This window comes from Rhipicephalus sanguineus, chromosome 9 (assembly GCF_013339695.2).
Source record: "Rhipicephalus sanguineus isolate Rsan-2018 chromosome 9, BIME_Rsan_1.4, whole genome shotgun sequence".
In the NCBI taxonomy this organism is placed as follows: domain Eukaryota; kingdom Metazoa; phylum Arthropoda; class Arachnida; order Ixodida; family Ixodidae; genus Rhipicephalus; species Rhipicephalus sanguineus.
Window position 1 is genome coordinate 32,388,671 of NC_051184.2, and position 24,715 is coordinate 32,413,385.

Below are 24,715 nucleotides of genomic sequence, written 5' to 3' on the forward strand. Positions count from 1 at the left end.
ATTCGGCGACACCGGAGTGCTATCAGGTAGCAAAGTAGCGTTTATTCGAGCGGTTTCGACAAAATTTCACGCTCCTTCAACGAAACGGTGCTTTGAAATTGCCGCCTTGCTCGCAAAACTGAAACCGAAAGTAGCGGTCTAAAAAAAAAAAATGCGACCGGAAGAGCACAGCGGCCGGAAGTGGGCCTTTCAATTTTTGTTGTGTTACGTGAGGTTGCTTGCGAGGGAACAGCCGGAGCCGCAAGCAAGCTCGCTCGCCGACGTGGCCGTCGCCGCTTCTGTTGCCGCCGCGTTTTGTCGAACATCGCGGCCTCCGCTGCCGCCAAGGTTGAAAATCGGCATTCAACACCTGCGGCTTGTTACGCCTACAGGCCTGCGATCCTCGTTATGTGTAACGCGGCAGCTGCCGACAGCGGCGGCAGAAGCGGTCGACGGCACGGTGGCACTCTCGTTTGACATCGTGGCCCCTTGGTTTCGCTCTCAGCCGTTGCCACGATGGACGCCTCGTCTCACACCGGCGAGATCGTCAAAGTGGTGCTCCTCTGCGTGCTCTGGTACGGCATCAGCTCGGGCAACAATGTCGTCGGCAAGGTGGTGCTCAACAGCTTTCCCTACCCGCTCACCGTCACCATGGTCCAGCTGTTCTCCATCACCGTGTACTCGGGACCTGTGTTCGCGCTATGGGGAATCAGGCCCTACCTGGACCTCGAGTGGGGCACGTACATGCGCTGCATCGTGCCCTTATCGTGCGGCAAGTTCTTCAGCTCCCTGACGTCGCACGTCAGCCTGTGGAAAGTACCGGTCTCTTACGCGCACACAGGTGAATCCCTCGCCGGTGTACTCATTTGCGGGGTAGAAGGTCGACCAGTTTCGATTGATCGGTGTCATGCGGTCACTGTCGATCGCGATCGGCCCCGATCCGGATCAGCTTTCAAGATGACGATTAGCTCCTCCGCGAGAGCTGTATGAGGGAGCCTATCACGACGGTCGAGAGATTCGATCCCGATCGGGTTCGATCGCGATTGGAAGTGCGCGGTGTTACACGTGTAACTAATGATGCTCCCGCGCTAATGTCGAAACTGGTTTGTGCACCGTACTGCACGTCGGCGCACAAGTGTGTAACTGAAGGGGCATAACGTTGAACAGGCGAAGGGATATGAACTATTTTTATATCGGCTGCTAGCAGTTTTACGCTCGAATGATTATTTAATAGAAATGTTGCAGGAACGGCTTTCTGAAAGCGAAAAGAAAGAAGTGCGAAGAAATGAGAGTCGCGCATTGCTAATTCCTTTTAGTTGCAGTGTCGTCTCTTCACTGAAACGTTGATGACTTAATTGTGTTCAGTAATTTTAGTAATACTTCAAATTAATTGGTTCCTTCTGAGCACCCCACTCTGGTCACAGTGTTCGAATGCAGTAGGTTTAATTGAGAAAAGTTGCATGACACGACAAACTAAAATGCAACGTTAAAAAGTGCGTCATGCCACAGCACTACCATGTGGCACCATTACCTTGCACCCCAAGTAGCTTAGGAGGAGTTTGAAAGGGGTGTCGCTGTACGTTGGATAAGTAAGGGCAGCACAGTTAGACTTATGGTTGCAGTGTATACATGTTAAAAGGCCAGCACAGGTTTTGTACTGCCAAACTCTGTTAGACATGTCAAACGTCAGATTTGGTTCTCTGTAGGACATTTGTGAGATGACAGCTACGTGAGAGGTCATGCTAGTGTCACTGAAAGCCAAGCCGGTGCAGAATTCTGAGCCCAGACCACTGGGCTCAGAATTCTGCATATAAACTGCATTCTCTGGTGGTTTTCAGCCATAGCCAAATGAAATGACGGTATTCTGTTGGAGGCAGCGGCTTGTGCATCCGATGAACAGGAAAACGCATATGGCTTTTAGCATGCAGATGTCCTCCACATAGGATTTTTCTGTGATTAATTCGAGGTTCTTTTCTCTGACACTCTGTGAGCAGCAACTCTGAAAATCTGTATTTATGTTGTGCAATGAAACTTTGGACGAACCCAAAAGCAACGCGTAGATGTGTCGTGGCATATTCTTGCGTCGTATGCGTGGCCACGCGAGCTGCTGAGAACAGTTAAGAAGCGCGTCATCCTTCCAAATGGTTTGTATTGTTCAGCCCAGCTGCGATGAAGCACGCTGATGGCTGTGTGTCGTGCTCACAGACGCAGCTGTCCTCTAATCCTTTTTCTGGTATACCTCTATTGTCTCGTTCTTTTCATAATCAAACATGCACCCAGTTAAGTACAGCAAACGCAGTGGCAACAGTAATTATGCAGGTGTCAAAATTAATAGCTTATTCTTGATTTCTTTTCTTGTTTTCAAACAGTTAGTTCATCCATTCCATCTGGCTTGCTGATATCAGCTTCAATTTTGTATTCAGTGATTAAGTAGTGAATATCCTAATATAATTGGAAGAAATATAACCGAAATGTGTTGCAAGTCTTTATTAACTACACGCCACTGGGTGATTCCACGAGAGATCGAACATGCATGTCCGGTCGATATTTTTGTTTTGTCTGGGTTTTTTATATGTTATGTGGGTGTATTCGAAGGTCATGGAACCGCAAATCTCATTTCGAAAAAACGATCCCAGCGCGTCAAAAAAAATATTTGAAGGTGGCCGCGCGGGCGTCTCACTGTTGCTCACCGCAACATTTCACGATTTCGTGGGCGAATTTAAGGCGCACTATAAAGGTTTTGTCGAAAGTTTTTTCTACAGGTTTTAATACGCATCATTGTGAGTTACATCCATACTTTCCTTACGCTGTCCGCAAAATGGAAAAAATATCAAAAAATGGCAAACTCGGCCCAAATAAAAAAAGTGTGCTATCTTCCAAGCGCCTTGGCGTGTTTCCTATTTTATTCAGAAACTTCAAAAATGTGCCAAATATAGAAAAATGTCCATTAAACATTCCTGCAAAAGATTGTTTTTCTAGAAGCAGCGTGAAAGATGAAAAAAATAGTTAAAGAAGTGAGTTTTTTCAAAAAAGCGAGTTTTCAAAAAATAAAATAAAAAAAACTCCGGTCCCAATTTTAACCAAACTTTTGGATCGAAACCCGCTTACGTCATTCAAAACACAGTTTCAATATTATGTGTCCTCATTTGCTTTGGTCACGAAATATAGCGGGCCAAAGTAGCCCTTGCCGAGGGTGCTTGCCTCATTGCCCTTGCTAGTTGTTTGTGAGCCGGTTTTGTACCTTAATCAACAGTTGCAATTCTTTGCTGTAGAAGAACTTCACTTCTGGTAGCTTGTGTCGTACAAAAATATATCCTGAGGTTTTATTTGTGTCTAGCGTGCGCGGGGTGGGGAACTGCCGCCCACTAATGTGATAGCGCGTAACCAGTTTGCAGCCTAGAACCTCAACCTACGCCATTATTTTTCTCTTGTCAAGAGCCTGTGAAGCACCGCGAGCGCTTGTTTTGAATGACCTTGCCAAAACCCGCCTGGCGCACACAGTAAAGCGACCCCAAGGCAGCCTTATCCGTAACTGACGGCGTCCATAGACGTCAGACTCTGCCCAGGCGGCGCTGCGAAAAACACCGCCACCAGCGCCCTCATCGTAGCCCTGGCACTAACTGAGTAGTGCAAAGAGAGCCGCCCGCAAGCGAATGTGCATAGGCCGCAATATAACCCTCCTCTTTCGTTGGTGTCGAGGCGCGGTTTCCTGAAAATCAAGGACCTGGAAAGCTTCTTCCGCCAGTCCACGCTTCAGAAACAAAGGAAGCTGATCAAAGCGAACTGCAAGTACAATGCAAAATAAGTTTTAGTTATTCCCGCGCGCTGCAACTCGCAAGTACAAGCGAGCATCACACGACACCGAGTTCGAGGCAAGCCCTCCGACATCCATTCTCTAGAGCCTAAATGCGTTAAAATCGGGTATATACGTATGCCACAGCGATAAAGTACCTACATACACGATCAATTTACTTAGCTATGCATCTTACGATCACTGGTGCAAAACTCGGTTTATCAGGGGCGAATGGCTCCGGCGATTTTCGCCTTTTTAGTTGCATTCTCCCTTAATTCATCTCTCGCTTCCTGTGCATTGGAGTGTTTTATTACGCATCCTCAAATGTTCTCTTGATGGACGTCTTCCGTTTGTATGTACTGCAAATGGGGATACGTGCGTGTCCACTTTCGCGGGGTACAACCAAAGGCAAAACCGTGGCCTCCGAGATAGCTACGGCAACCGCGGAGGACACGGGCGAAACAAACCTGAAAGGGGTCACGACCAACATTCTGCGATTTACTTGTATGCCGCACGTGGTGTTAGCTAGTTAGAACCAGAACTCTGAGCCTTCAAAACGTACGTACGTCCGCGATGCTGTGTTGTGACGACAGTGTTACACGACAAGCACCGCGGTCAGAGCCTCTGCTGAGCTTCATAGTCAAGGTTACCACGGTTTTGCATCAGGGCTACGCAAAACAACAGCAGAGCCACACATTCATGCCACCGGCTGTGAAGAACGCGGGTACTTCGCTTACCCAACACGCTCGCAACGGCTCGTCTCCAGCGCTCTCGCCTTTCTTCTTCGTACGACAACTATGGAAATCGGTAAAACTGAACGTTGTTATTCAGTCTTTTACGTCCGTGGCAATTCACAATGCAACAGTGCGTCTTTTGCGGAGTTTCTTCGTAGCGTGCGGAGGGCTCTCGTCTGCTGCTGTTTTCGCCGTCGTTCAGGCGAGTGATCCAGCAAGCACTTCACGACGGCTCGGTGGCGCGTCCGACTAGCGGAGAGCAATTCACAGCTCTCGTTCTGAGTGCTAAATGCGCAAACACACGCGATATTAAGCTCAATCGTTGTTTCGCACTCGCTAGTTGCACCTGGTCCCATAGCAAACTGTGCGAGAGAGTCGGTATATGCACTACTCAATACTTCTCCGACAGGTGGCGCCACACATCTTGGAAACTCCAGAGTCTGACGTCTATAATCAGCATTTGTGCCGTTACGAAGGTGCTTTCTCACTGCCCGCTACCCTTCCTTCCCTTGCAATGGATACGGGAACCTTCAACCGCATAGTGCGATGCACAACGTGTGCAAATAAGCTTTTGAAAAAGTTACACAGTCATTGCCCAAGCCGTTCACTTAGTTTTCCGTGTCGCTCACAGATAACGATTTCCTGTATTACCTTGACGTTTACCCCTGCGTTTCAGCTGTTTGAAAACGTGAAGCGCTGCATGTTTGTTTCAGAAGCTGCGGAAGCTGTCTAATTTAATATGTTTTGTCAGCACGTTGCTAACGTGCTTTCCCACGCCGAGAACGGCATATAGGTGACGTTTTACGTCGCAAAACGACGATATGATGATGAGGCACGCTGTAGTGGAGGACTCCGAAAATTTTGACCACCTGGGGTTCATTACCGTGCACCTGTCTATAAGGTCATGGGCCTCTAGCACTTTGCCACCATCGAAATACGACCTTCGCGGTTGGCATAGAGCACTGCATAAGTCACTGGTGGCGCCAGACGGACTTTGTCCTTCGACAACGAGCGTGCGCCACACGTTATCACAGCAAAAACTTTAGACAACCCTCTTCATAAAACGTGAAACCACGAGGCGTTCCTGAAAATTCAGTCACGACAGCGGCGCAGAAGATGCCACAAAACGAGTGCGGCACTGTTCAGTAAAACGTCTCGACTTGGTGTGCCTGTTACAATACGCGATGCATGGAGCTCACAGCTCAGTCCGAGTATTCTGTGCGGATTATTTACGCGTTCACAAGAAGAAGATTGCCAAGAAAAAAAATTTTCGTTGCGTAAACGTCTTGGATGTTGCGTCCCTACGGAAGCTACTGCCAGAGGCTAAAGATATTCGTGACACCGACGAGGTTTGCCAGCACTGTTTTACGCGCCTCAAGGAAGTCATCTCTTCATCAAGTGAGAACCGCGACGAAGCAGACGAGACATTTCTTCAGGAAGAAGAAGCAGCTGACGACTTGAACAGGTACGTCCACCTCACTACTGGTGTTTCACCACTGAAGCCCCTATCTAGCATTCACAAACGCAGCAGGCGGTCTTACGGGAAAAAAAAAACAGGCCCAGATTGAATCCATCGTGGAGACAAAGATCCGTTCAACTTTAAGCACTGCATACGGAAGCGTCAGCACCCCTGAACCATCGGTGAGAGAGTGCCGTTCGTGCGCTGGATGGTTAAACAGCCTGAAGCAAGCGTACGAGGCTTTAAGTTCCTATCGAGAGCGTCTCCGTCTCTTAACCATCGTGCCACCAGAAATTGAAAACAAACGCGTTCAAGAGGCAATCCCAGCCGCCAAAATGTACATGCTCAGAAAGGCTCGAAATTGGCAAGAGAAGTATGGTACATGGCCAGATTTTGATCCGTACACGAGGTCAAGGCTAAGCCCATCCGATGTACAGGCGGCGCTCGACTACTTCACTAAGGACGAGCTTGGGTGCTCTCGGCAGAGCCCGAATAAGAAGGACGTTGTGTCCGTCATCACGAACGGCCAGACAGAATACGTCTCAAAGCGGTTCATGACACGTTCGATTCGTGAGACTTTCCATATCTTCAAAGCCACTCACCCCGAAACTGCCATTGCCTTGTCAAAGTTTTACAGCCTGCGTCCAAAATTTGTGGTGCTGGCACCGCAACAAGATGTTTGCGTTTATTGCGCTAATACAAACCTTTGTGTCTCCGCACTTGAGAATGCAACTGGTATAGAAATGTCATTGGAAGGCATCAAAGAACTATGTCTTTGCGGCTCCCAAACCACAGATTGTATGTTAGATGAGTGCGAGCACTGCCCATGGACTCAAAGCCTCACTCTGGCTAATCTGGGAATGGTTGACGAGGACGAGATCACATTTGCCGTATGGGAAAGCAGCGACTTGATAAAGAAGACGTTGTCTCCACCCCTTTTCCTAAAAGAGCTCGTCAAATGGGTGACCAAATGGATCCCGCACGATTACATACGCCGCACTCAAGCAGCGGCTATTCATGAAGCAAAGATGTGCGAGCAGTGTGGGAGCATTGTCCTTCATTTTGATTTTGCTGAAAACTGGACTGTCCTGCTGCCAAACGAAACGCAATCGTACCATTGGCATGAAAAGCAAATCTCCATCTTCACCTGTGTTGCCACGACAAGGAAAGCCACGCACAGTTTTGCCATCATAAGCGACGACATGCACCACGATGCAGCGCACGCCTGTTGCGCCCTAGGCAAAGTGCACGAGATGTTGGATGAGAAAGCACCCATCTACTGTCACGTAACCTACGTCAGTGATGGCGCAGCAAGCTATTTTAAAAATAGGTATCAACTGTTTGAGTTGTGCCGCACCAAGTTCACGTCTGCAAGGTGGATATTTTCTGCTACCGGCCATGGCAAGAACGCCTGTGGCGGTGTGGGTGGACTCGTTAAGCATCATGCGTCCTTGCACAACCTGAGGTCTGGATGCACCGAATCCATTCAGTCGGCGCATGAGATGGTCTCACAACTTAGCGACAAGCTCAAGAATGTGACCCTGCTTCATGCGCCTGCTGCAGCCATCGAGGAGCATCGTCAGCAGAAGTCAGTGGAGTGGAAGTCAGTGCCGCGTGTGCCGGGAATTCAGTCGTGGCATGTGTGGATGTGTGAGCGCGATCAGTCAAGCGGATATGTGCTGTCCGTTTCGAGAACTTCCGCTAGCCAGCTGACGGTGATTAAACCTTTTTGAGTAGTAACTGCAAAGAACACCCAATAAACTTGTTCGAGCCCCACAAGAAGTCTCAAGTTCTGTCTTGCATTCAAGAATACAAAGCAGAAAACAGGTTTTCTCTTGCCACAATAGAAGAAGCACGTAAGCCTTCCTTAATTTGTGTCAGCCATTCCCTTCTATTTTTTTCCCCTTTTTTAAGAAAGAGCGTAAGTGTTAACAAGCCGAAAGTAGTCATCGCAGCACCGAAGCCAGTGCGCCCAGGAAGGGCTACTTTGGCCCGCTATATTTCGTGAACAAAGCAAATGAGGACATATAATATTGAAACCATGTTTTGACTGACGTAAGCGGGTTTCGATCCAAAAGTTTGGTTAAAATTGGGACCGGAGTTTTTTTTATTTTATTTTTTGAAAACTCTCTTTTTTGAAAAAACTCGCTTCTTTAACTATTTTTTCCATCTTTCACGCTGCTTCTAGAAAAACAATCTTTTGCAGGAATGTTTAATGGACATTTTTCTATATTTGACACATTTTTGAAGTTTCTGAATAAAATAGGAAACGCGCCAAGGCGCTTGGAAGATAGCAAACTTTTTTTTTTGGGCCGAGTTTGCCATTTTTTCATATTTTTTCCATTTTGCGGACAGCGTAAGGAAAGTATGGATGTAACTCACAATGATGCGTATTAAAACCTGTAGAAAAAGCTTTCGACACAACCTTTATAGTGCGCCTCAAATTCGCCCGCGAAATCGGGAAATGTTGCGGTGAGCAATAGCGAGACGACCGCGCGGCCACCTTCTAATATTTTTTTGACGCGCTGGGATCGTTTTTTCGAAATGAGATTTGCGGTTCCATGACCTTCGAATACACCCACATAACATATAAAAAACCCAGACAAAACAAAAATATCGACCGGACATGCATGTTCGATCTCTCGTGGAATCACCCCATTGATCATTAGAGCTCAATGTTTTGGCAGGTAGAAGAAACTTATTCATATTAACAGCCCAGAGTTCACATCCAAACTGAGTTTCAAAGAATGTCGACGAACTGTTTCGCAAAAGTTAAAGTCCGTTCATGTTAAAAGTAAACAGATGAAACTGTTCTGCTAACAGCATGTGCATTTCGTGATTGTTCCATTCAATGAGAAGGTGGGGTGATCGAGTGATATTTTGCTGTGTTTGTAACTGTTAGAAACAATGCCTGTATTCAGCAGTCTTTCATAGCATTACAATGTTTCTTTATTTGCTGCCATTTGGGCGCACTTCATTTGAGTCAGTGGGTACTATGGTAACGAGGCAATCACTTTGTTGGTAATGAATCGTGGACGGTATTTGCACAGTAGTGGGTTTGATAATGCAGAGCCAGTATTGTGATTCCTCCTTTTCTTTTTGCAACAACAGACTGACTAGTGGCATATAAAATGACGAAGAAAACCCCCAGGTTTATAAGTTTTATACCATGTTGTAGGCCTGGAGCAAGGTTTAATATAGTTCATTTTATGTTCTTTGTCAGGCGTGAAGAAAATGAATAAATAAATAAAGGCTGCTGTAGATTAGCCAAGCTAGGTTTTTAGTGATTTTAGAATTTAGCAAAGTTTTAAGTAAACTAAAATATCTTATTCAAACCTTATTTGTACATGCAGTGATTATGTGCAGGAGAGACTACAGAAACTCAAATAATAATATTGCTTCTTTGTTTTACTTTTCAGTAAAAGCCACCATGCCTCTATTCACTGTGGTATTATCTAGGATCATTCTGAAAGAAAAGCAGACTTGTACGGTAAGGGCTGCGTCCTCTGTACATCTTTCTTTCATTTTTTTTGGGGGGGGGGGGAAGTTTTTTTGTTTCGTGCACTAGATAATTCTCTTTGGCTGCATTGCTCTGCCTCTGCATTCATAAAAGTGTGAGATAACAATCACATATAAAGCCATTATAAAATAACATAAGGGCGTGATCATAAATGATAAGCAGGGTACGATTATAAATGTCATAAACGCGAGATAACGACCATGAGCTTAGTGCGCTGGTGGTTTGATTCCAAGCCGTTTTAAAATATGCACGGAATGTCCAACCTTTTCTTGACAGAAAACATCTGTCCTTATTGTGTTTCCGTTCAAAGGCATGCTGGATATTTTTATCCTTCATATTTATCCATGGCATGAATATTTGTCTTGAGAAAGTGTTATGGGGAGATGTGTGAAAATTCTGGGATAAGTTAAATTGCTGCTGTTAACGGTCAGATGCGCGAGTAGTTGATGTGTGTATTTGATATATGAGAATACAGAATGACATTTTTGCCACTTAGTGCCTTGAAGTTCAATGATGTTCGCATAATGCTACTACCACCAATATACCTATTGACGTTAAAACCTACTATCACTTGTGGCATAGTGCTTTGATTCGATTTGTTTGCTTATCTCGGTATTGTCGGCAGATTTGACAGGTGCACATAAACACATTTTGTGTGTTCACTTATATTATTCTGCTTAAAGGGCTCCTAGACAACCTCTGAAGATACGAAGAATGTGCGCGTTATTCTATCCTGGCATTTCCTGTCTTTTCAGCACGGTTCGTGGCGCCAGAAATCTGTTAACGAAATGTCATGAGGAGACAAGCTCTCGATTGTTCTATATACGAGTTATCAATTGTGAATTGTCTCCTACCCTGCTTTGCCATGCGGTCGCACGCCCGTTCTGCCTCGTCTCGCATGACTGTTGTGCACGGTCAACTGATTTCACTTCGTTTTGTGCGTTTTTGACCGCGCAAGCAGAGGTAAACAGCGTGTAGTCGAAACGCAAAAATCCGGATAGGCTCAACACCTAGTGCTGACATTGTCCATGTATTTTATGAAGAAAGAAGTAGCGATGAGGAGATAGTGCCTGTAGAAAGAGTAGTGAAGGCGAGAAAAAGCCACTCTGTTGTCTTTGAGCTGGGAGTGGTTTAAAGGCTCTTTAAAATATATTTTATTAACTTTGTAAGGATCATACAAAGCAGTCTAGGATCCTGAGCCTTACAGGCTCTGTTCTAAGGGAGCGAGCGAGTGGTTGTGTCAAGAACTGTCTACGGCACCAACCCTTAGTGGTATAAACCGTATGCATTTTGCACGATTATAATTTTTTCGAAAATAAGTGGAATTTGGCTTTGGTGGGGGGGGGGGGGGGGGGGCTGTAACAGTAGTGCCAAGTTGCAGAGCTAGCGCACCTTGGTTCCGGAAAATTGTGAAATCATGGGCAGGTGTTCAGTCTGCGATTCAGAAAGAAGACACGCATTTCATAAAAAGCAATCCAGTAGATTTTTTAGGTGAAGATCCATTCTAATTGGCGGACGTCGGAAGTTCTGTCATAATCGCTGATGAACTCCTTAGCTAATATTCTCTTAACAAGCTCTTCCTCAAAAGAGTTTATTAGCATCTTTATTGCTGGAAAAGTGAAGTTGTATAACACTCATGGCATGACGATTTAATATGAATCCTGAAGCTGCCACAAGTTTTCAGATATCATCCTCAAAACTTCTTTAAAGAACATACATAGCTGTCTCACACTAATTGTTAGGAAATAGATTGTTTTCTTCGTCTATGGTCCATACACTTTTGTCGCTGGTTATAGCAACTACTTCCAGGGCCGTAATTAATGGGGGGGGGTTGAGGGGGTTGTGACACCCCCCGAAATTTTTTCATGCTTGAACTTTTCGGGTGGCACTAAAATACTTTCACGCCTTCACAGCAACCATTAGTTGCCAAAGTTAGCCATTCTACACACAAACACCCACCGAAAAAAATTCCTGGGTATGGCCCTGACTACTTCGAATAGTTGCTGATGAAATTGTCAATTTTAAAAGGGAACGAACAGTAAATTCGCTTGTACTGATAGTGGGGCCTTTCAAAACTGTTCTTTTTTAAGTATTTGCATGGGGATGGGTTAGTTTCAAACAGAGAATATAAAAGTTAAATTGTAAAAAAATAATTGTGCCTAAACTTCACCGTCAATTCCAAAAGTACTGTCAATATTTTAGTATGCCATCATAGTTTCAACTGTTTTCTTGTAATTCTATGGTAGTGCAGTAAAGGATTTTAGGGATTCCCAAGTTCAGCCTTTGGCTTCTTTAGGATGCAGCGCAGTCAATTTTTAACTATAAAAAAATGAGCTATACCTGAGCAGACGCACTCGGTATTCATGTCCCTGCAAGCTGATGTGGGAACTTCAGGGTAGCGGCTCATCACGTTTTGTATGTTTCCTGGCTTGTCGAACCCCATGTAACAGTAGCAGTGGCTGTTTGGTTTCGTAGAAATGTAATTTTCTAATGCAGCCATGTTCACTCCTCTATTTAGAGTCCCTTCAATCTGTTCCTTCTCTCCTTTCCTGTCATGTTTAAGTGTGTTTGAACAGTATGATGTTTGGTGCAAAAATTTGTCATGATAAGTAGAGCTGATTGAAAAAAATATTCTTTTCATTCAGTTTTGCTAAACACTTTTTTCATCACACACTGAACTCGGAAAGTGATGCATGATTAGTGATCCACACTACCTCATCAACGTTTCATTATTCAAAAGCCGGTCGTATTAGTTGTCCAATGCATTTAATTTCGTGTTAAAAAAAAATATTGCTTGCCTGATCCTACCCTTTGTCGCCATCAGATGCCTAGAAAGCCATCTAAAAACTTGAGGTTGACGAAGTTATCTTTTGAAAACCTTAGCTTATTCTTAAATAATTATTCAGCTTTTTAGGCAGTGGCTGAAATTAGCAAGAAAACTGTACTCCTTCCTTGTATATCTTTTGATCCTGTGTGTTTCTGTCACTTCTTTTCTAGGGAAACGTAAATAAGTGGCTATGCTTAAGAAACTGTGGTTTATTTCCATCGTATAGCGAGAACATCTTAAAATTGAGGCAGTTCTATCTATTATGTTTAGGTATTGTTTTCTTATTGATTCGTCTCATGCAGTGGCAGAGAATATTTGAACCTTTGGTAGCTTGTGTACGTGCCATTGAGTCCTCACCCACAAAAGTTGTGACGGTACATTTGTTTCAGTTTTGTATGATGTCTCTTCGCACAAGTAGGCCACCATCAGTCATGCCTCTGAGACACAGCTGTACCTGTCACTCAAACCATCTTTACTTCGCTACCATCTGGTGACATTTCTTTGAAGGCACATCTGTCTGTATGCGGCAGTGTATGAAAGAAGAGTAACTGCGTGATAAAGGTTGTGCTCTGTTATGGTCATATGTTTAGCTAGACAGATGTGATTGCAGCTGCAGTGAAAGAACAAAGTTCTACGAAATGCCACGTGACTGAATCTATTCTTGCTTTATAAACATATTGCTGTGCCGAGTGATTGAGACCCGCTCGGAGTTCTTGTCTCATCACAGTTGCCAGTTGGCTGTCATTATTTTCCTTGGACATATTCTAAAAAGCCAGCTACAGCATGGTTTTGGTCCACGTAATAAAGTTTCAGATAGTTTACACTTAATGCGGCCTTCACACAAAACGTTATGTCTGTAATACGAGTACATACATAATCAAAACTCATGAAAATAGATGTTTGTGGGGCTGAAACTGAAACAAATTCTGCTATGACAGCTCTCTGAAAGTAACACCAAATCTAAAAAATTGTATGCTAGTTCGACCGCTAGGCATGTTCTCGCAATTAGGCGACACCCACGTGTGTTGAAACAAATGTGATTTGCTGGGATATGTGTCATATCCATTTACCACCATGTGCATGTGTTGTCTACAAAGGTACTCTTTAAATTTGTTTTAAAAAATTAATGCAATTACCAGCAGCGCAGCTTTTGCAAGCTGCTTTGTTCGTATATATAGCTCATTTATGACCAATTTAGCGAAAGTAAAGTTTAACTTAACATGACGCAGGCAATGGGCACTGTGCCTCACATTTAGGTTTTCTTTTCTCCTTTCTGCCTCGCCAGTGTGTTGTTAACCGTAGTTACGTCACATGGCTATGCGGTGCATATAAAAGTCAATGATCTCGACCATTCTGGAGAAGAATGGCAAGTGCTACAACAGGCAAAAATAATAACTGCATACTTTAAGAAGTGGTTAACGTCAGACTGTTGGAGACTCCCTGTTTGAATACTTCGCGAGTGCCAGAACATCGGGTGTTTCCATCTGTAGTCCTGATCCCACCGACGGAAAGGGTGATTTTTCATCCACTTCAATACATTTTACTTAATGTCACAATTAGTACACTGCAGTTAAAGACAACAGTTAACATCCTCTATGCTTTCCCTGGTTTAATTATCCGTTCGATCCGTTTGGTTGCATCTGTGGTCGTGCACTACTTTTTAAAGCCAAGGACATCTCTCTCTCTTGTGAAAGCCTACAAGCCACTTTCAGAAAGCTGGCATGATGCATGATGTCTAGGAAGACTAGTTGTGGAGCGTTTACTTGGTATTGTAGGCAGAGCTGGTCACTGCAGGCTTTGCTGAATGTGGACTAACATGTGAATACTGTCTAGGTCGACCACAAGTGTAAGAGTATCGGAGAACATTCTTGGTGGAGAAACTACCAATCCCGTAAACAGCCCATTCGGTGGCCTCAGTATCGATTGCTTTAATCCTTATTGCCTACAAGTGCCTTGCGATGCATACATCAGAGGTTATAAGCCAGCAGCTCTACATACCTGTAGAGTGGCATTGCAGGTCAACAGACACAGCCACCAATTTCTACCGTTAAGTGCAGTGTGTGTTCTTTTTGGCATTAAAACATCCATTCTGCATGTTGTTCTCTTCCTTATTATTAGCCCATGTATGATGACCTGATACAGTAAATGCATTTTATGCAATGAAAGTAGTAGTTGTATCCTGGCTTGGCAGCGCTATGCTTCTAAGTATGCACAATGTGGAGCGTTGTTGCGAGTACACAAAGGCTGGAAAAACTGCTGATTTTTTGGAACACTTTCCTTGTGCTTTAGTATTGGTGGCCATGGATAACCATTGCTTGTTCGCATAATAAGCAATTCCGGCCATAGGCGTGCGCACAGGGGGGCAGGGGGGGTGGCCGCCCCCCCTAGTCACCTAAGGGGGGGGGCGCAAAATCTGCTCCGTACATTGACCCTTCTAGTCACCTAAGAGGGAGGGGGCGCAAAATCTGATACATACATTGACTTAGTAGGGGGGGGGGGGGCGCTGCGATGAGCCTTTGCCCCCCCCTGATGGGCAACCCTGTGCACGCCTATGATTCCGGCACATTTATATTTCTTCAGCAGTGAACGACATAGAGCCAGTTGGTGTTGCATAACGAAAGGGGAAAAAACAGCGCTTTAATGATGAGGACAGGGAAGGAACGGCACACAATGTGCCGACTAACAACAATTTATTGCAGCAAGGCAATATATAGAAAAGCAAAGCCTGCTAGCACATGCGTAGTTCACATCGTTACATCAGCGTGAAAAAACTTAAAGGAGAAGTTTAAAATAGATTAACAAAATTCTTCACAGCGGTGAGTCTCTTCAGCAAAAGATAAAAGCGACAGGTACATGTGACTTTAAGGTGCACTATCTAAGAAACTAATTTCCTTCCTACCAAGGGATAACGATGCTGTGCTAACACACCGAGTCACCCATCCTAAGAATTGCGTGAGCTTCCACAACCAGCCACGCGAACTCTTGGTGATAGCTAGCAAATACCTTGCATGAAGGAAAGTCCGGTGAACATCCGCATTTTCCACAGTGTAGGGCCAAATTGCTTCCCTGCTTGTGGTTCAGATTAATTTAGGGTCCTTTCAGTCTCAGTATTTCTCTCAGTCAAATATATTTCTTTTCATGTTATCTCCAAATTAAATTTTCATGGGGCCTAGTGTACAGTTCCTAATATTGGTGCTTCAATACTTGCAGGTCTACGCATCATTGCTGCCCATTATCATCGGAGTCATGGTTGCAACTATGACCGAGATTTCCTTCGATATGACTGGCCTGATCAGCGCCTTGATATCCACCATTGGCTTCTCTCTGCAGAACATATACACAAAGAAGGTTACTATGTTTGTTTTTCTTGTTACTGCTTTATATATTGAGCTGTGAAGTCATTCAGGTACCTGATATTGCTACACAGACAAAGGACACACGATACTCATTTGTTGTTCCAATCATCTAGCGTGGTTGCTTAGTGGCTGTGACGATGTGCTGCCGTGAGAGTTGTATGTAACGTGTTACAAGTAATCCATTACTTGTAATCAATTACATTTTCTTGTAACTTTGTGATATAATCGATTCCTTTTTCGAAACTGTAATGTTCTGGGTAATTCAATTACATTTTCTTGTAATTGATTACCAGTAGTCAGTTACTTTTTTTTTCAAAATCAAGTTGTAACCAGTCTCCTACAGCAGTTCTCGTCCCGAAAAATATGCGACCGCTCTGTAGGGAAAGCCCGCTCTGCCAGACGGGGGGTCCCTACAGAGCCTGTTTTTTCACCTTTTTCTTGGCCTTACCTGCAACGCCTTACCCGAGCACCAGCAACAGTGAACCATCATAGAGGACATGGACACCAGCATCGAAGCACTGTGCAACTATGAGCTGGTGCGCAAGGTGTTCCTACGTTATAATACCATCCTTCCCTCCAGTGCACGCATTGAGAGAGTGTTCAGTGTAGCAGCGGTCCTCTTAATGAGGAAACATGGAAAAATCAGTAACAACAACTTTGAAAAACAACTCCTGGTGTGAGTTAACGTGTAACTATATCACAGAAGCCACAGTAAGCCTCCCAGCCTTCACGCAAGCCTCCGGCCTTCTCTCTACCGCGCAAGCCGCAGTAGTTTGTTGTAGTTTGAATAAGCTTGTGTTATTATGTAACGGCAATAAAATTTTGAAAGAAAGTAACGTAAAAGTAACCGATTACCTTTCTGCAATTGCTCAATTAGAGGGGTGTGCGAATAGTGAAATTTCATCTCGAATCGAATAGTGCCGAATAGTGGCCAAAAGTATCAAATATCAAATCGAATATCGAATACAAAATATTTTATTGAAAATTCAAAGAAAGAACAAATAAATGAAATCTGCTCATGTCCTCGAGCACATAACGCAGTGAGTGACTGGTACCGAAAACTATAAATTGTCACACAGAAGCACAAGCTGTTTCACATGACCTGGCTTCAGGCACTCTCGCAGTGATGTTACGGTGTTTCCTGCAGTTGAAAGTGGTAGCAGGACCCAGAACTATCCTATTTACACGAAACATGTAGATAAGATAGATGGTGACAGCTTTGTTATGTGCTTGTTTGGGAGTTTCTTTTTTTTAGCTTTTATAGGCACACAGGCATGTCGATTGAAGAGCCACCATTCCAGTCAGTAGCAGTACTCCTTACCTCCTGATGACCAACAGCAGGGATACGGTAGCTAGTACTTCTCTTATGGTCGCGCAATACGGCTCATATGACAACAGTAATGTTGTGCTTCATCGTCATGAGTACTCCGGGCCCAAAAGTCTTCGTGCGGATGTTCACAGCAGTGCTTTAAATGCGCGTTGGAACGATGCGGGGGTACGGTAGCTAGTACTTCTCTTATGGTCGCGCAATACGGCTCATATGACAACAGTAATGTTGTGCTTCATTGTCATGAGTACTCCGGGCCCAAAAGTCTTCGTGCGGACGTTCACAGCAGTGCTTTAAATGCGCGCCGGAACGATGGGAGTTTCGCCGCAACGATGGCAGTTTCACCAGAACGATGGGAGTTTCGATGGCCGCGTCCTTTTGTTATGTGACTGTAATGAGGCTATTGAATCAAGCTCTCTTGTAGGTCATATAATAGGGGATGACGTAAGCGTCATCAAGAAAGGAGAGACCATTTGTGCACTCGTACATTAAGCACTTGATATATTTAGACAACAGAAAGAAAGATAGCACATGAGAGAAAAAAGAACAGAGCATGAACACGAAAAAGAAGTTCACAGGAATAGGAAAAGATTAAAAGACGCTAACAGTGCAGAATAAACGTTTAGGAGGAAAAGACAGTTTCACTGTTCAGCAGACGTAGACATTGCATCGGAGACGCAGTAATGCAGACAGCAATGGTTGAAGATGCGGTAGGGACGCTCACATCCTAGACACTGAGCAAGGCACTGCTTGCAGGGAAGGTAGCGTCGAGCGAGTTGAGGTCAGCAACCTTCTGGTGTTCGTCATCCGATGCTTAGACACGGGAGCCGCCAGTGATGTAGTCTTGCCTGGCCAACGCCAGACACTTGGAAGAAGCTTGGGGATGTGCCCAGGTGGGAGACTGCAGCGGTCTTACCACAGGAACTCTGCTGGCTGCCACTCCCACTCCCTGGTCACCTTATTCATTCGGCCACGTCTCTGTTCCTCTGCTCCCCATGCTCTTTTCCAAACCTCCGTGGAGGGTGCTCATTGGTTGAGCGCATCTTGCATGTCCTCACGCGCCCCTTCTGCACATCATCTTCTACAATTTTCCAACGAGAGTGCTCGCGCCTGCAGTTTCTGCCATCATCCTCCTCGTCTTTGACTGTGCGCCTTTCATCACACATGCGCACTTTTCAAAGTGCGCACTTTATTTATCATAGTGACACAATTTATTTTGGGTATATGGCATCATTTGTTGAGAGAAGAGCGAGGGATTTCTAGCTGACCTTGAAGTTTAATTGTAAATTCCATACTGTGTGTTGAGCTTTAATGTTTGGCCCACATGTTCGCTGGAGCCTCAACAAAGTGTTGCAGGGCCCCTTTAACTCTTTTGATGCTTCATGCTGCGCACTTGAATCGCATAAAATTTCTATGAGTAACTTGGTGCCGTCTTGATGTTTCCTCTTCCTTTTTGCGCAGGTGATTCGAGACACGAATGTTCACTACCTGCGCCTGCTGCATACCTTTGCAAGGCTGGCGCTCATCTTCTTCATTCCTGTGTGGCTTCTCTTTGATGCGCGTCGTTTTAGCAAGGATGCTACTTTGGTAAGGGCTCGAGGCATGCTCTTCACTGCCTGCCTTAACACCACGGAGGCCAGACGTTATGATGATTGTATGAACGCTACCAGTGTCATACTAATCCATAGGAAGGGAGGCGCCAAAGAATTGAGGAATTCCAGACACACTTGCTTTCAGTATTGCGGAAGGTTTGCCAATGCAGTTTTCTGTATACAAATTGGGACACCATTTGACTTCGGCCAACAATAATGATTGCACTTTACCTGTGCCATCACACGGGTCAAAAACTTAGAATTTAAATAAGACGCTTACAAACTGTGCAGTGGGTGACTGAGTGAAAAGTGACGGGCATAATGTTAAAAGCGAGAAAGTCAGCAGTGTGCACTAGAGAGCAAATGTGTACATGATATTCTTGTTGACCTTTCGTGGAAGAAATAGAGTGAGGTAGGTCAAGGCGATGTCAATAACTGATGCAAGTACAGGCAATAAATGATGGACTATTTGAGTTACAGAATAGGTACCAAGAGAATGAAAGCTTAGCATGGATCTCTAGAAAACAAGGCGTTGTGGTGAAATGAGGAAATTGACGGCTTCCGAAAGTGATAATAGGGAGAGCACTAATGACACCGGTGGTCGATACACTCAGAGTGCAAACAAACAGTATTGACAGCTTTATAAGGTATGTCCAACTTGGCTGTGGTTCCTTCAATGAAAGTTTGACCAGTGTTGTATTGCGCTATACACTTTTGAAAAACCAGTCTTCTCTCTACAAGCATTGTACATTGCCTTTGTCCTTGTAACTTCGCTGTATAAATGTCTTGCGCTGTCTCTTCAATATTATTTGAAGTTTGCATTTCAGCGTGGCTTGCGAGTGGTTTGTACCCCATTGTAAAGATTGCACGAGGTTGCACATACATAGGGAGACAATATGCATCGCTCGACAAAAGCTTCGCTTCACATACTGTATTTCAACATGCGCCTTGACTTCACGTGCATTCCAACATTTGTGTTTGATATTCCTAATTGTCTTCAACTGCAAAAAAATTACCGCAGAAGGTATATCTTCAACGATAGGCAACAGTTCTGTTGTGTTGCAATGGTGTCACCTGTTGGTGACACATGCAATTGCTGTGGCCATGAGATATATTATATTAGAAATTTTACGCTTTTCTGTGCGTTTCTCTAAGCCTTCTTAGTCTCTACATTTGGAATTATTCTACCTTTACTTTTTCTGTTACTTTTGAATCACCATGCATACAGTAGACTCTTGGTAAACGGAAATCTCTTCAACAGAATAGCTGCTTAGATGGAACAAATGCCTCTAATATGATTGGTTTCGTACTTGAATTCTCCACCCCTGTTCATCTCTCAGTAAATTTAACTCTTGTTAAATGAAACATATTTTCCTGGTCCCTTCAGATTCCGTTAACGAGAGTCCGGTGTACTTGGTGCGATTGGATACCTTGGAATCGCAGTAGAACAGCGCCGGCGAAAGCAACAGACCAGACGAGGAGAAGACGAGGGTTGTTTTCGCCCGCGCTGTTCTACTGCGATTATGAACCAACTAGCCCAAAAGTACATCTTGATACCTTGGAAATTTTGTGTGGATGTTATACACAAAGATCTCGTCACAGCTATAGCTGCTTGCATTCTCCTTCCTTTCTTGCACCACAGTTCAAGCAGTCCGACGGATTCACGGTGTTGCTGTTGCTCTTTCTGGACGGGGCGCTCAACTTTGCTCAGAACCTGGTTGCGTTCACGGTGCTCAACATGGTCTCTCCACTCACTTACTCGGTCTGCAATGCAACCAAGCGGATTTCTGTCATAACTATATCGCTGCTCCTGCTTCACAACCCCGTGACGCCCCTCAACATCTTTGGCATGCTCACTGCGGTACTTGGCGTCCTCTGCTACAACAAGGTAAGGCTACTCGAGTTGACACGTTTACCGAGTCGTGCGTCACTCATGTTTCATGTCACAACCAAATGAATCCACCAGACAATTAGGCCAAGGAAAGCATAGGGGACATTAACCGTTTCCTTTAACTATAGTGTAGCAAGTATGATGTAAACTGAAATGAGTTAACCCTTTCGCTGTCGGGTGTTTCTGGCCGTTGTTGTGTAGGGCAGGGTCGCGGCATATTCCGCGGCGGGCCGATGGAGAGGCCGAACGTCGGGAGGGCGGGGAAAGTGATGACACGTAGACCAAGCTTCGGCGAGACTGATGGGAAACTGCTCTCCTGCGTTTATTGCCAGTGGTTTTAGGAGGGGGAAGAAGAGCTATTGGTCAGCAAGGCACGGGTCACATGACCGGCATGGCCACGCCGGATTGGTGGTAGCAAAGAGGCATGGAAGAGACCCAGCTCCACCCAGTAGCATGAATAGAGACCCCTACCGCACTGGTGTTTTAGCATGTCACCAGGGGTCGCGCGACGCAACAGCCGTGACGCTCCCCCAGTGTCGGCTTAGTTTCGGGAATATCAGGGAAGCTTGAAACGCAGAGAAATGGCACGTTGTGAAGTCAAGATGACAGATAGGGTTGAAAAGGGGATACAATAACCTCATTTGCTGCTTTTAGCAGCAAGCAAGGCCGCGGCGAGCGAAAGAAAGCAGCGATAAAGTCATGTTTCGATGGAGAGGCAACGGCGCGCGCCTCTGAACTTGACGCACTGCAGCGGACATGCCAAAAGAATGCAAAAAAAGAAAAAAAAGCCTTGCAAACCCGTTGCAGGTGGCAGAACAACCCTTCTACCTGTAATATGCGCACGTCACATGGTGGCTCATCCTGAGAGAGTAGAGCGCGTGGAACGACCATGCCCCATAGCAAAGAAGCGCGGGTTTAATCGCTGCATACTCTTCAATACACGTACTAACACAGCAAGGGACGAAAATACATGCTTCTAGAAAGATCTGAGAGATGGTGCAACCAGTACAATCACGCTAAATCACGCCATCTTTGTGCTTTGGGGCAAATTTTTTAACGCACAATGGAGAACGTACCGGTATGCCACTGACACTGCAGGGGGGAACGCGGAAACATATCGGTACGTCAGTGACAGCGAAAAGGTTAAAGTGTGAGAAAAATCGCCCTTTTCGTCGTAGGATCTGAACCCACAATCTTCAAGTTACGCGTCCAACGCTCTACCATAATTCGAAAGTTTTGGGATGCATAACTTGAAAGCTGTGGTTTGAACGCCTTGGTTCTAAGCAGCAGATCTAGTATTTATATCATAGGCTTGCACGGATAAAAGCTTCACGAGAAATAATGTTCAAATAAACACAGGAAGTATGGACTTAAACAGACACATCTTGCATAGAAATGGACCAATTGCTGCCCCAGAAATGTCCAATTTGATAAAGTTTATTTGTGGTTGAATTCATCCTTCACTACTAAGACTTGTGATCTGTCAAAGTGAACAGAATTTTCTTTACCCTTACAAGTTCCTCTCTGGTAATTCACACCAAGGTTACAGTTACCTGTTAACTGTTCCCGATGATGCACATTGTTCCTGATGATGAATGATGCTCGTTAACTTAATAGTTTTTGAAAGAAAAACTTCCATCTATTTCCTAATTTCTCTATTGGGTGTTGTTGTTGTGCTCTTGACACCTTGCCTCTGGTCCAGTTTCCATGTGGTAGATCAGCATTATTAATTCCCAAGGTGTTTGTGTGCCATAACCACAATACGATTATGAGGCACACCGTAGTGGGGGGCTCAAGATTAATTTTCATTGCCTGGGGTTCTTTAGCGGGCACCTAAAATGTACCATATTTACTTGAATGTAATGAGAGGTCTTTCCAGATTTTTGCTACCTAAAGTTGACCCTCACATTACAGTCAAGTACCTAAATAACTATTTTTTCTTCCTGGACGCAATGAAAAGTCACCCCTTAGAGTTACAATCGTGGTAGTGTTACAGTCGAGTAACTACGGTACTACATATATGGGTGTTCTTGTGCTTCGTGCCCAAATCCAAACACAGCTGGCAAAACCGGGAATTGAACTTGTGTCTTCGAACTTATCGGCTTGAAACCTGACCTACTAAGCTACCATGATGGGACAGTAGTAGCTCAGTGCTGTGGGCAGAAAGTGCATTGGCGTGAAATTCAAAAGCACTATTGTACATAGATTTAGATGGGTGTAAATCTATGTACACTAGTGTCAAAGTGGTCCAAATTACTCCGCTGCTTCCCACTTTGAGATACTCTGGATAATTTAATTATTTTCAGTGTCCAATGTGAATAAGTTTGACTTGCATATTGAATGGCAAATATTATATATGTATACAAGTATTTTTTTTTTTTTTGCTAATGGGATAATGATTTTGTCTAGCAGTTAACAAACAGTGCTGATGGTTTATATCTACCAGAAGTGACATTGATATTTCTGTGTTAAGTGCACACTTGCTTCTATAGCTAGTATCCATGGCACTTCGCTTTTGTACCTAAATAAATACTGAATTGCTAATACGTTGAAGCATCATTTTGCATTTAGCCTAAAAGGGATAATTAGGGACGAGTGAAGGTCTTTTGTTTGGTACATGTCATTGTAATTGCGGCTGAAAAGCTAAACCACCAAATCTTCATTACCTAAGATACTCTGTTAAGTGCTGTAACATTCTAATCTCCTTTTTCAAAATTTTTTCGTGACCAACAGGCAAAATATGATGCAAACAAAGCAGCAAGGAAGGCACTGCCCGTGACATCGCAAGACCTGAATCCGCTGATAAGGACGGCTGACCAGCACAAGCCCATCAATGGCATGAATGGCTCATTGCACCTCCTCACCCCTTACAATGAGAAGCTCATGGGCCTTTGACAGGGAGACCCTCGCTAGAGCACATAATTGAACAGACTGCCAATCAGTCGTAAGAGGAGTGTACGGTCGGCGAAAAGAAGCGGCGATTTAAGGAACTGAGCGATTCCCACACATGGTGCAGCGTCGAACTGAAAAACCTGCAGTGCCTCGCGCGCCTGTGCAGTGATTGACTGGAGGAAGACAATTCTCGTCTAGCTTCTCCTCTTTTAGGAGCAAATGCTGCGCAGCTCAACCTGCGTTTGCACCGATGGTCCAAGACGGGATTCCTGGAAGTGGGTTCAAAGTGTTTACCTTTTTAAAACTAGCGATTTGCTGTATGGTGTACATAGATTCGACCCTGGTTTAGACGAGTGTTGTTGGGTATTAGGAACGGCACTGTATTCCTAGGTGGTGTTTGTTCTTGATACTTGACACTTTAGAAAGGGAATCCCTACGTTGTGTTGTGATATACGATGCTGAACTGAACTAGGGCAGTTGGGTTACTTTCCATTATGTGTCGACGTTGACCCGAGAGCTTCTGGCTGGTTTTTGTTGACGAGAACACTAATATAAATGGCTTTTTGCTAATTTCGCGAGATTACTGTAGTTCATGCACATTCAGAAGTAGTCTTTATATGTCTTTTGCGACTGCTCAGACAAGAACATGCTTAAATGTGCTAGCGTTCACCTGAATAGCTGCAACAGCCACGTGTTGATGACTTCAGGGTGTGCATTGACTGAAGTGAACAATGTGAACTTGTAATGTTAGATCGTAAACTCGGTCTTTACTGCTGTATTTCTTTTGAAATTTGTCCTTTGCAAGTAACCTTGATAAACAATCCGTTTTCTATTTTTATAGGCCCCTTTTATGCAAATTGTGTACAGAAGGAAACAAGCTTATTGTACATTGTATAGGGACGTTTTACAATGATGTGATGCTTTCTTATGTTAAATATTTATTATTCAGATTATGTTGTGAATGGATGGCATGTGTTTTCACTGGGATAATAGGAACACATTGAAACGTACAATGTGCTCTGATTGCACATTTAGCCATTTTACACGTTGCATGCATAGCAAGCTAAATGGAATGCACATGGTTATTTACTTTACCGTTCAACAGTCTCAGAACTGGACGAGAGTCCATCATGTGCCGATTGCGTTTCATGTGTGCTTATTTGTTGCATTCTTGCTCCTTGTTACTTACGTTAAGTTGCAGTAAAGTATTTACGTGAGTCAAAGGTGGACGTTTAAGACATTAGCCATGCATGATGGAAATTGAGTTGCTTGGTACTGTAAGCTTATTGGTGCAGTGAGCAAAGGCATGTGATCATGTAAGGTGCAAACATGACAGGGTGATATA

General features: G+C 44.4%; 1 protein-coding gene across 1 annotated transcript; it reads left to right on the top strand.

The window, feature by feature from the left end:
- Window positions 1-223: 223 nt before the first annotated feature.
- LOC119404930 (solute carrier family 35 member E1 homolog) lies at window positions 224-23,375 on the top strand. Its single transcript, XM_037671636.2, has 6 exons — window positions 224-820; window positions 9,385-9,455; window positions 15,523-15,660; window positions 18,457-18,582; window positions 20,230-20,475; window positions 23,212-23,375. Exons 1-6 carry the CDS (start codon window positions 496-498, stop codon window positions 23,371-23,373), a joined length of 1,068 nt encoding a protein of 355 aa, XP_037527564.1. The 5' UTR covers window positions 224-495; the 3' UTR covers window positions 23,374-23,375.
- Window positions 23,376-24,715: the final 1,340 nt, after the last annotated feature.

Coding starts and splice junctions, on each gene's coding strand:
- LOC119404930 (XM_037671636.2), top strand. CDS start 496: ATGGACGCCTCGTCTCACACCGGCGAGATCGTCAAAGTGGTGCTCCTC. Junction 821..9,384: donor GGTCTCTTACGCGCACACAG/GTGAATCCCTCG, acceptor TTTACTTTTCAG/TAAAAGCCACCATGCCTCTA. Junction 18,583..20,229: donor TTAGCAAGGATGCTACTTTG/GTAAGGGCTCGA, acceptor CTTGCACCACAG/TTCAAGCAGTCCGACGGATT.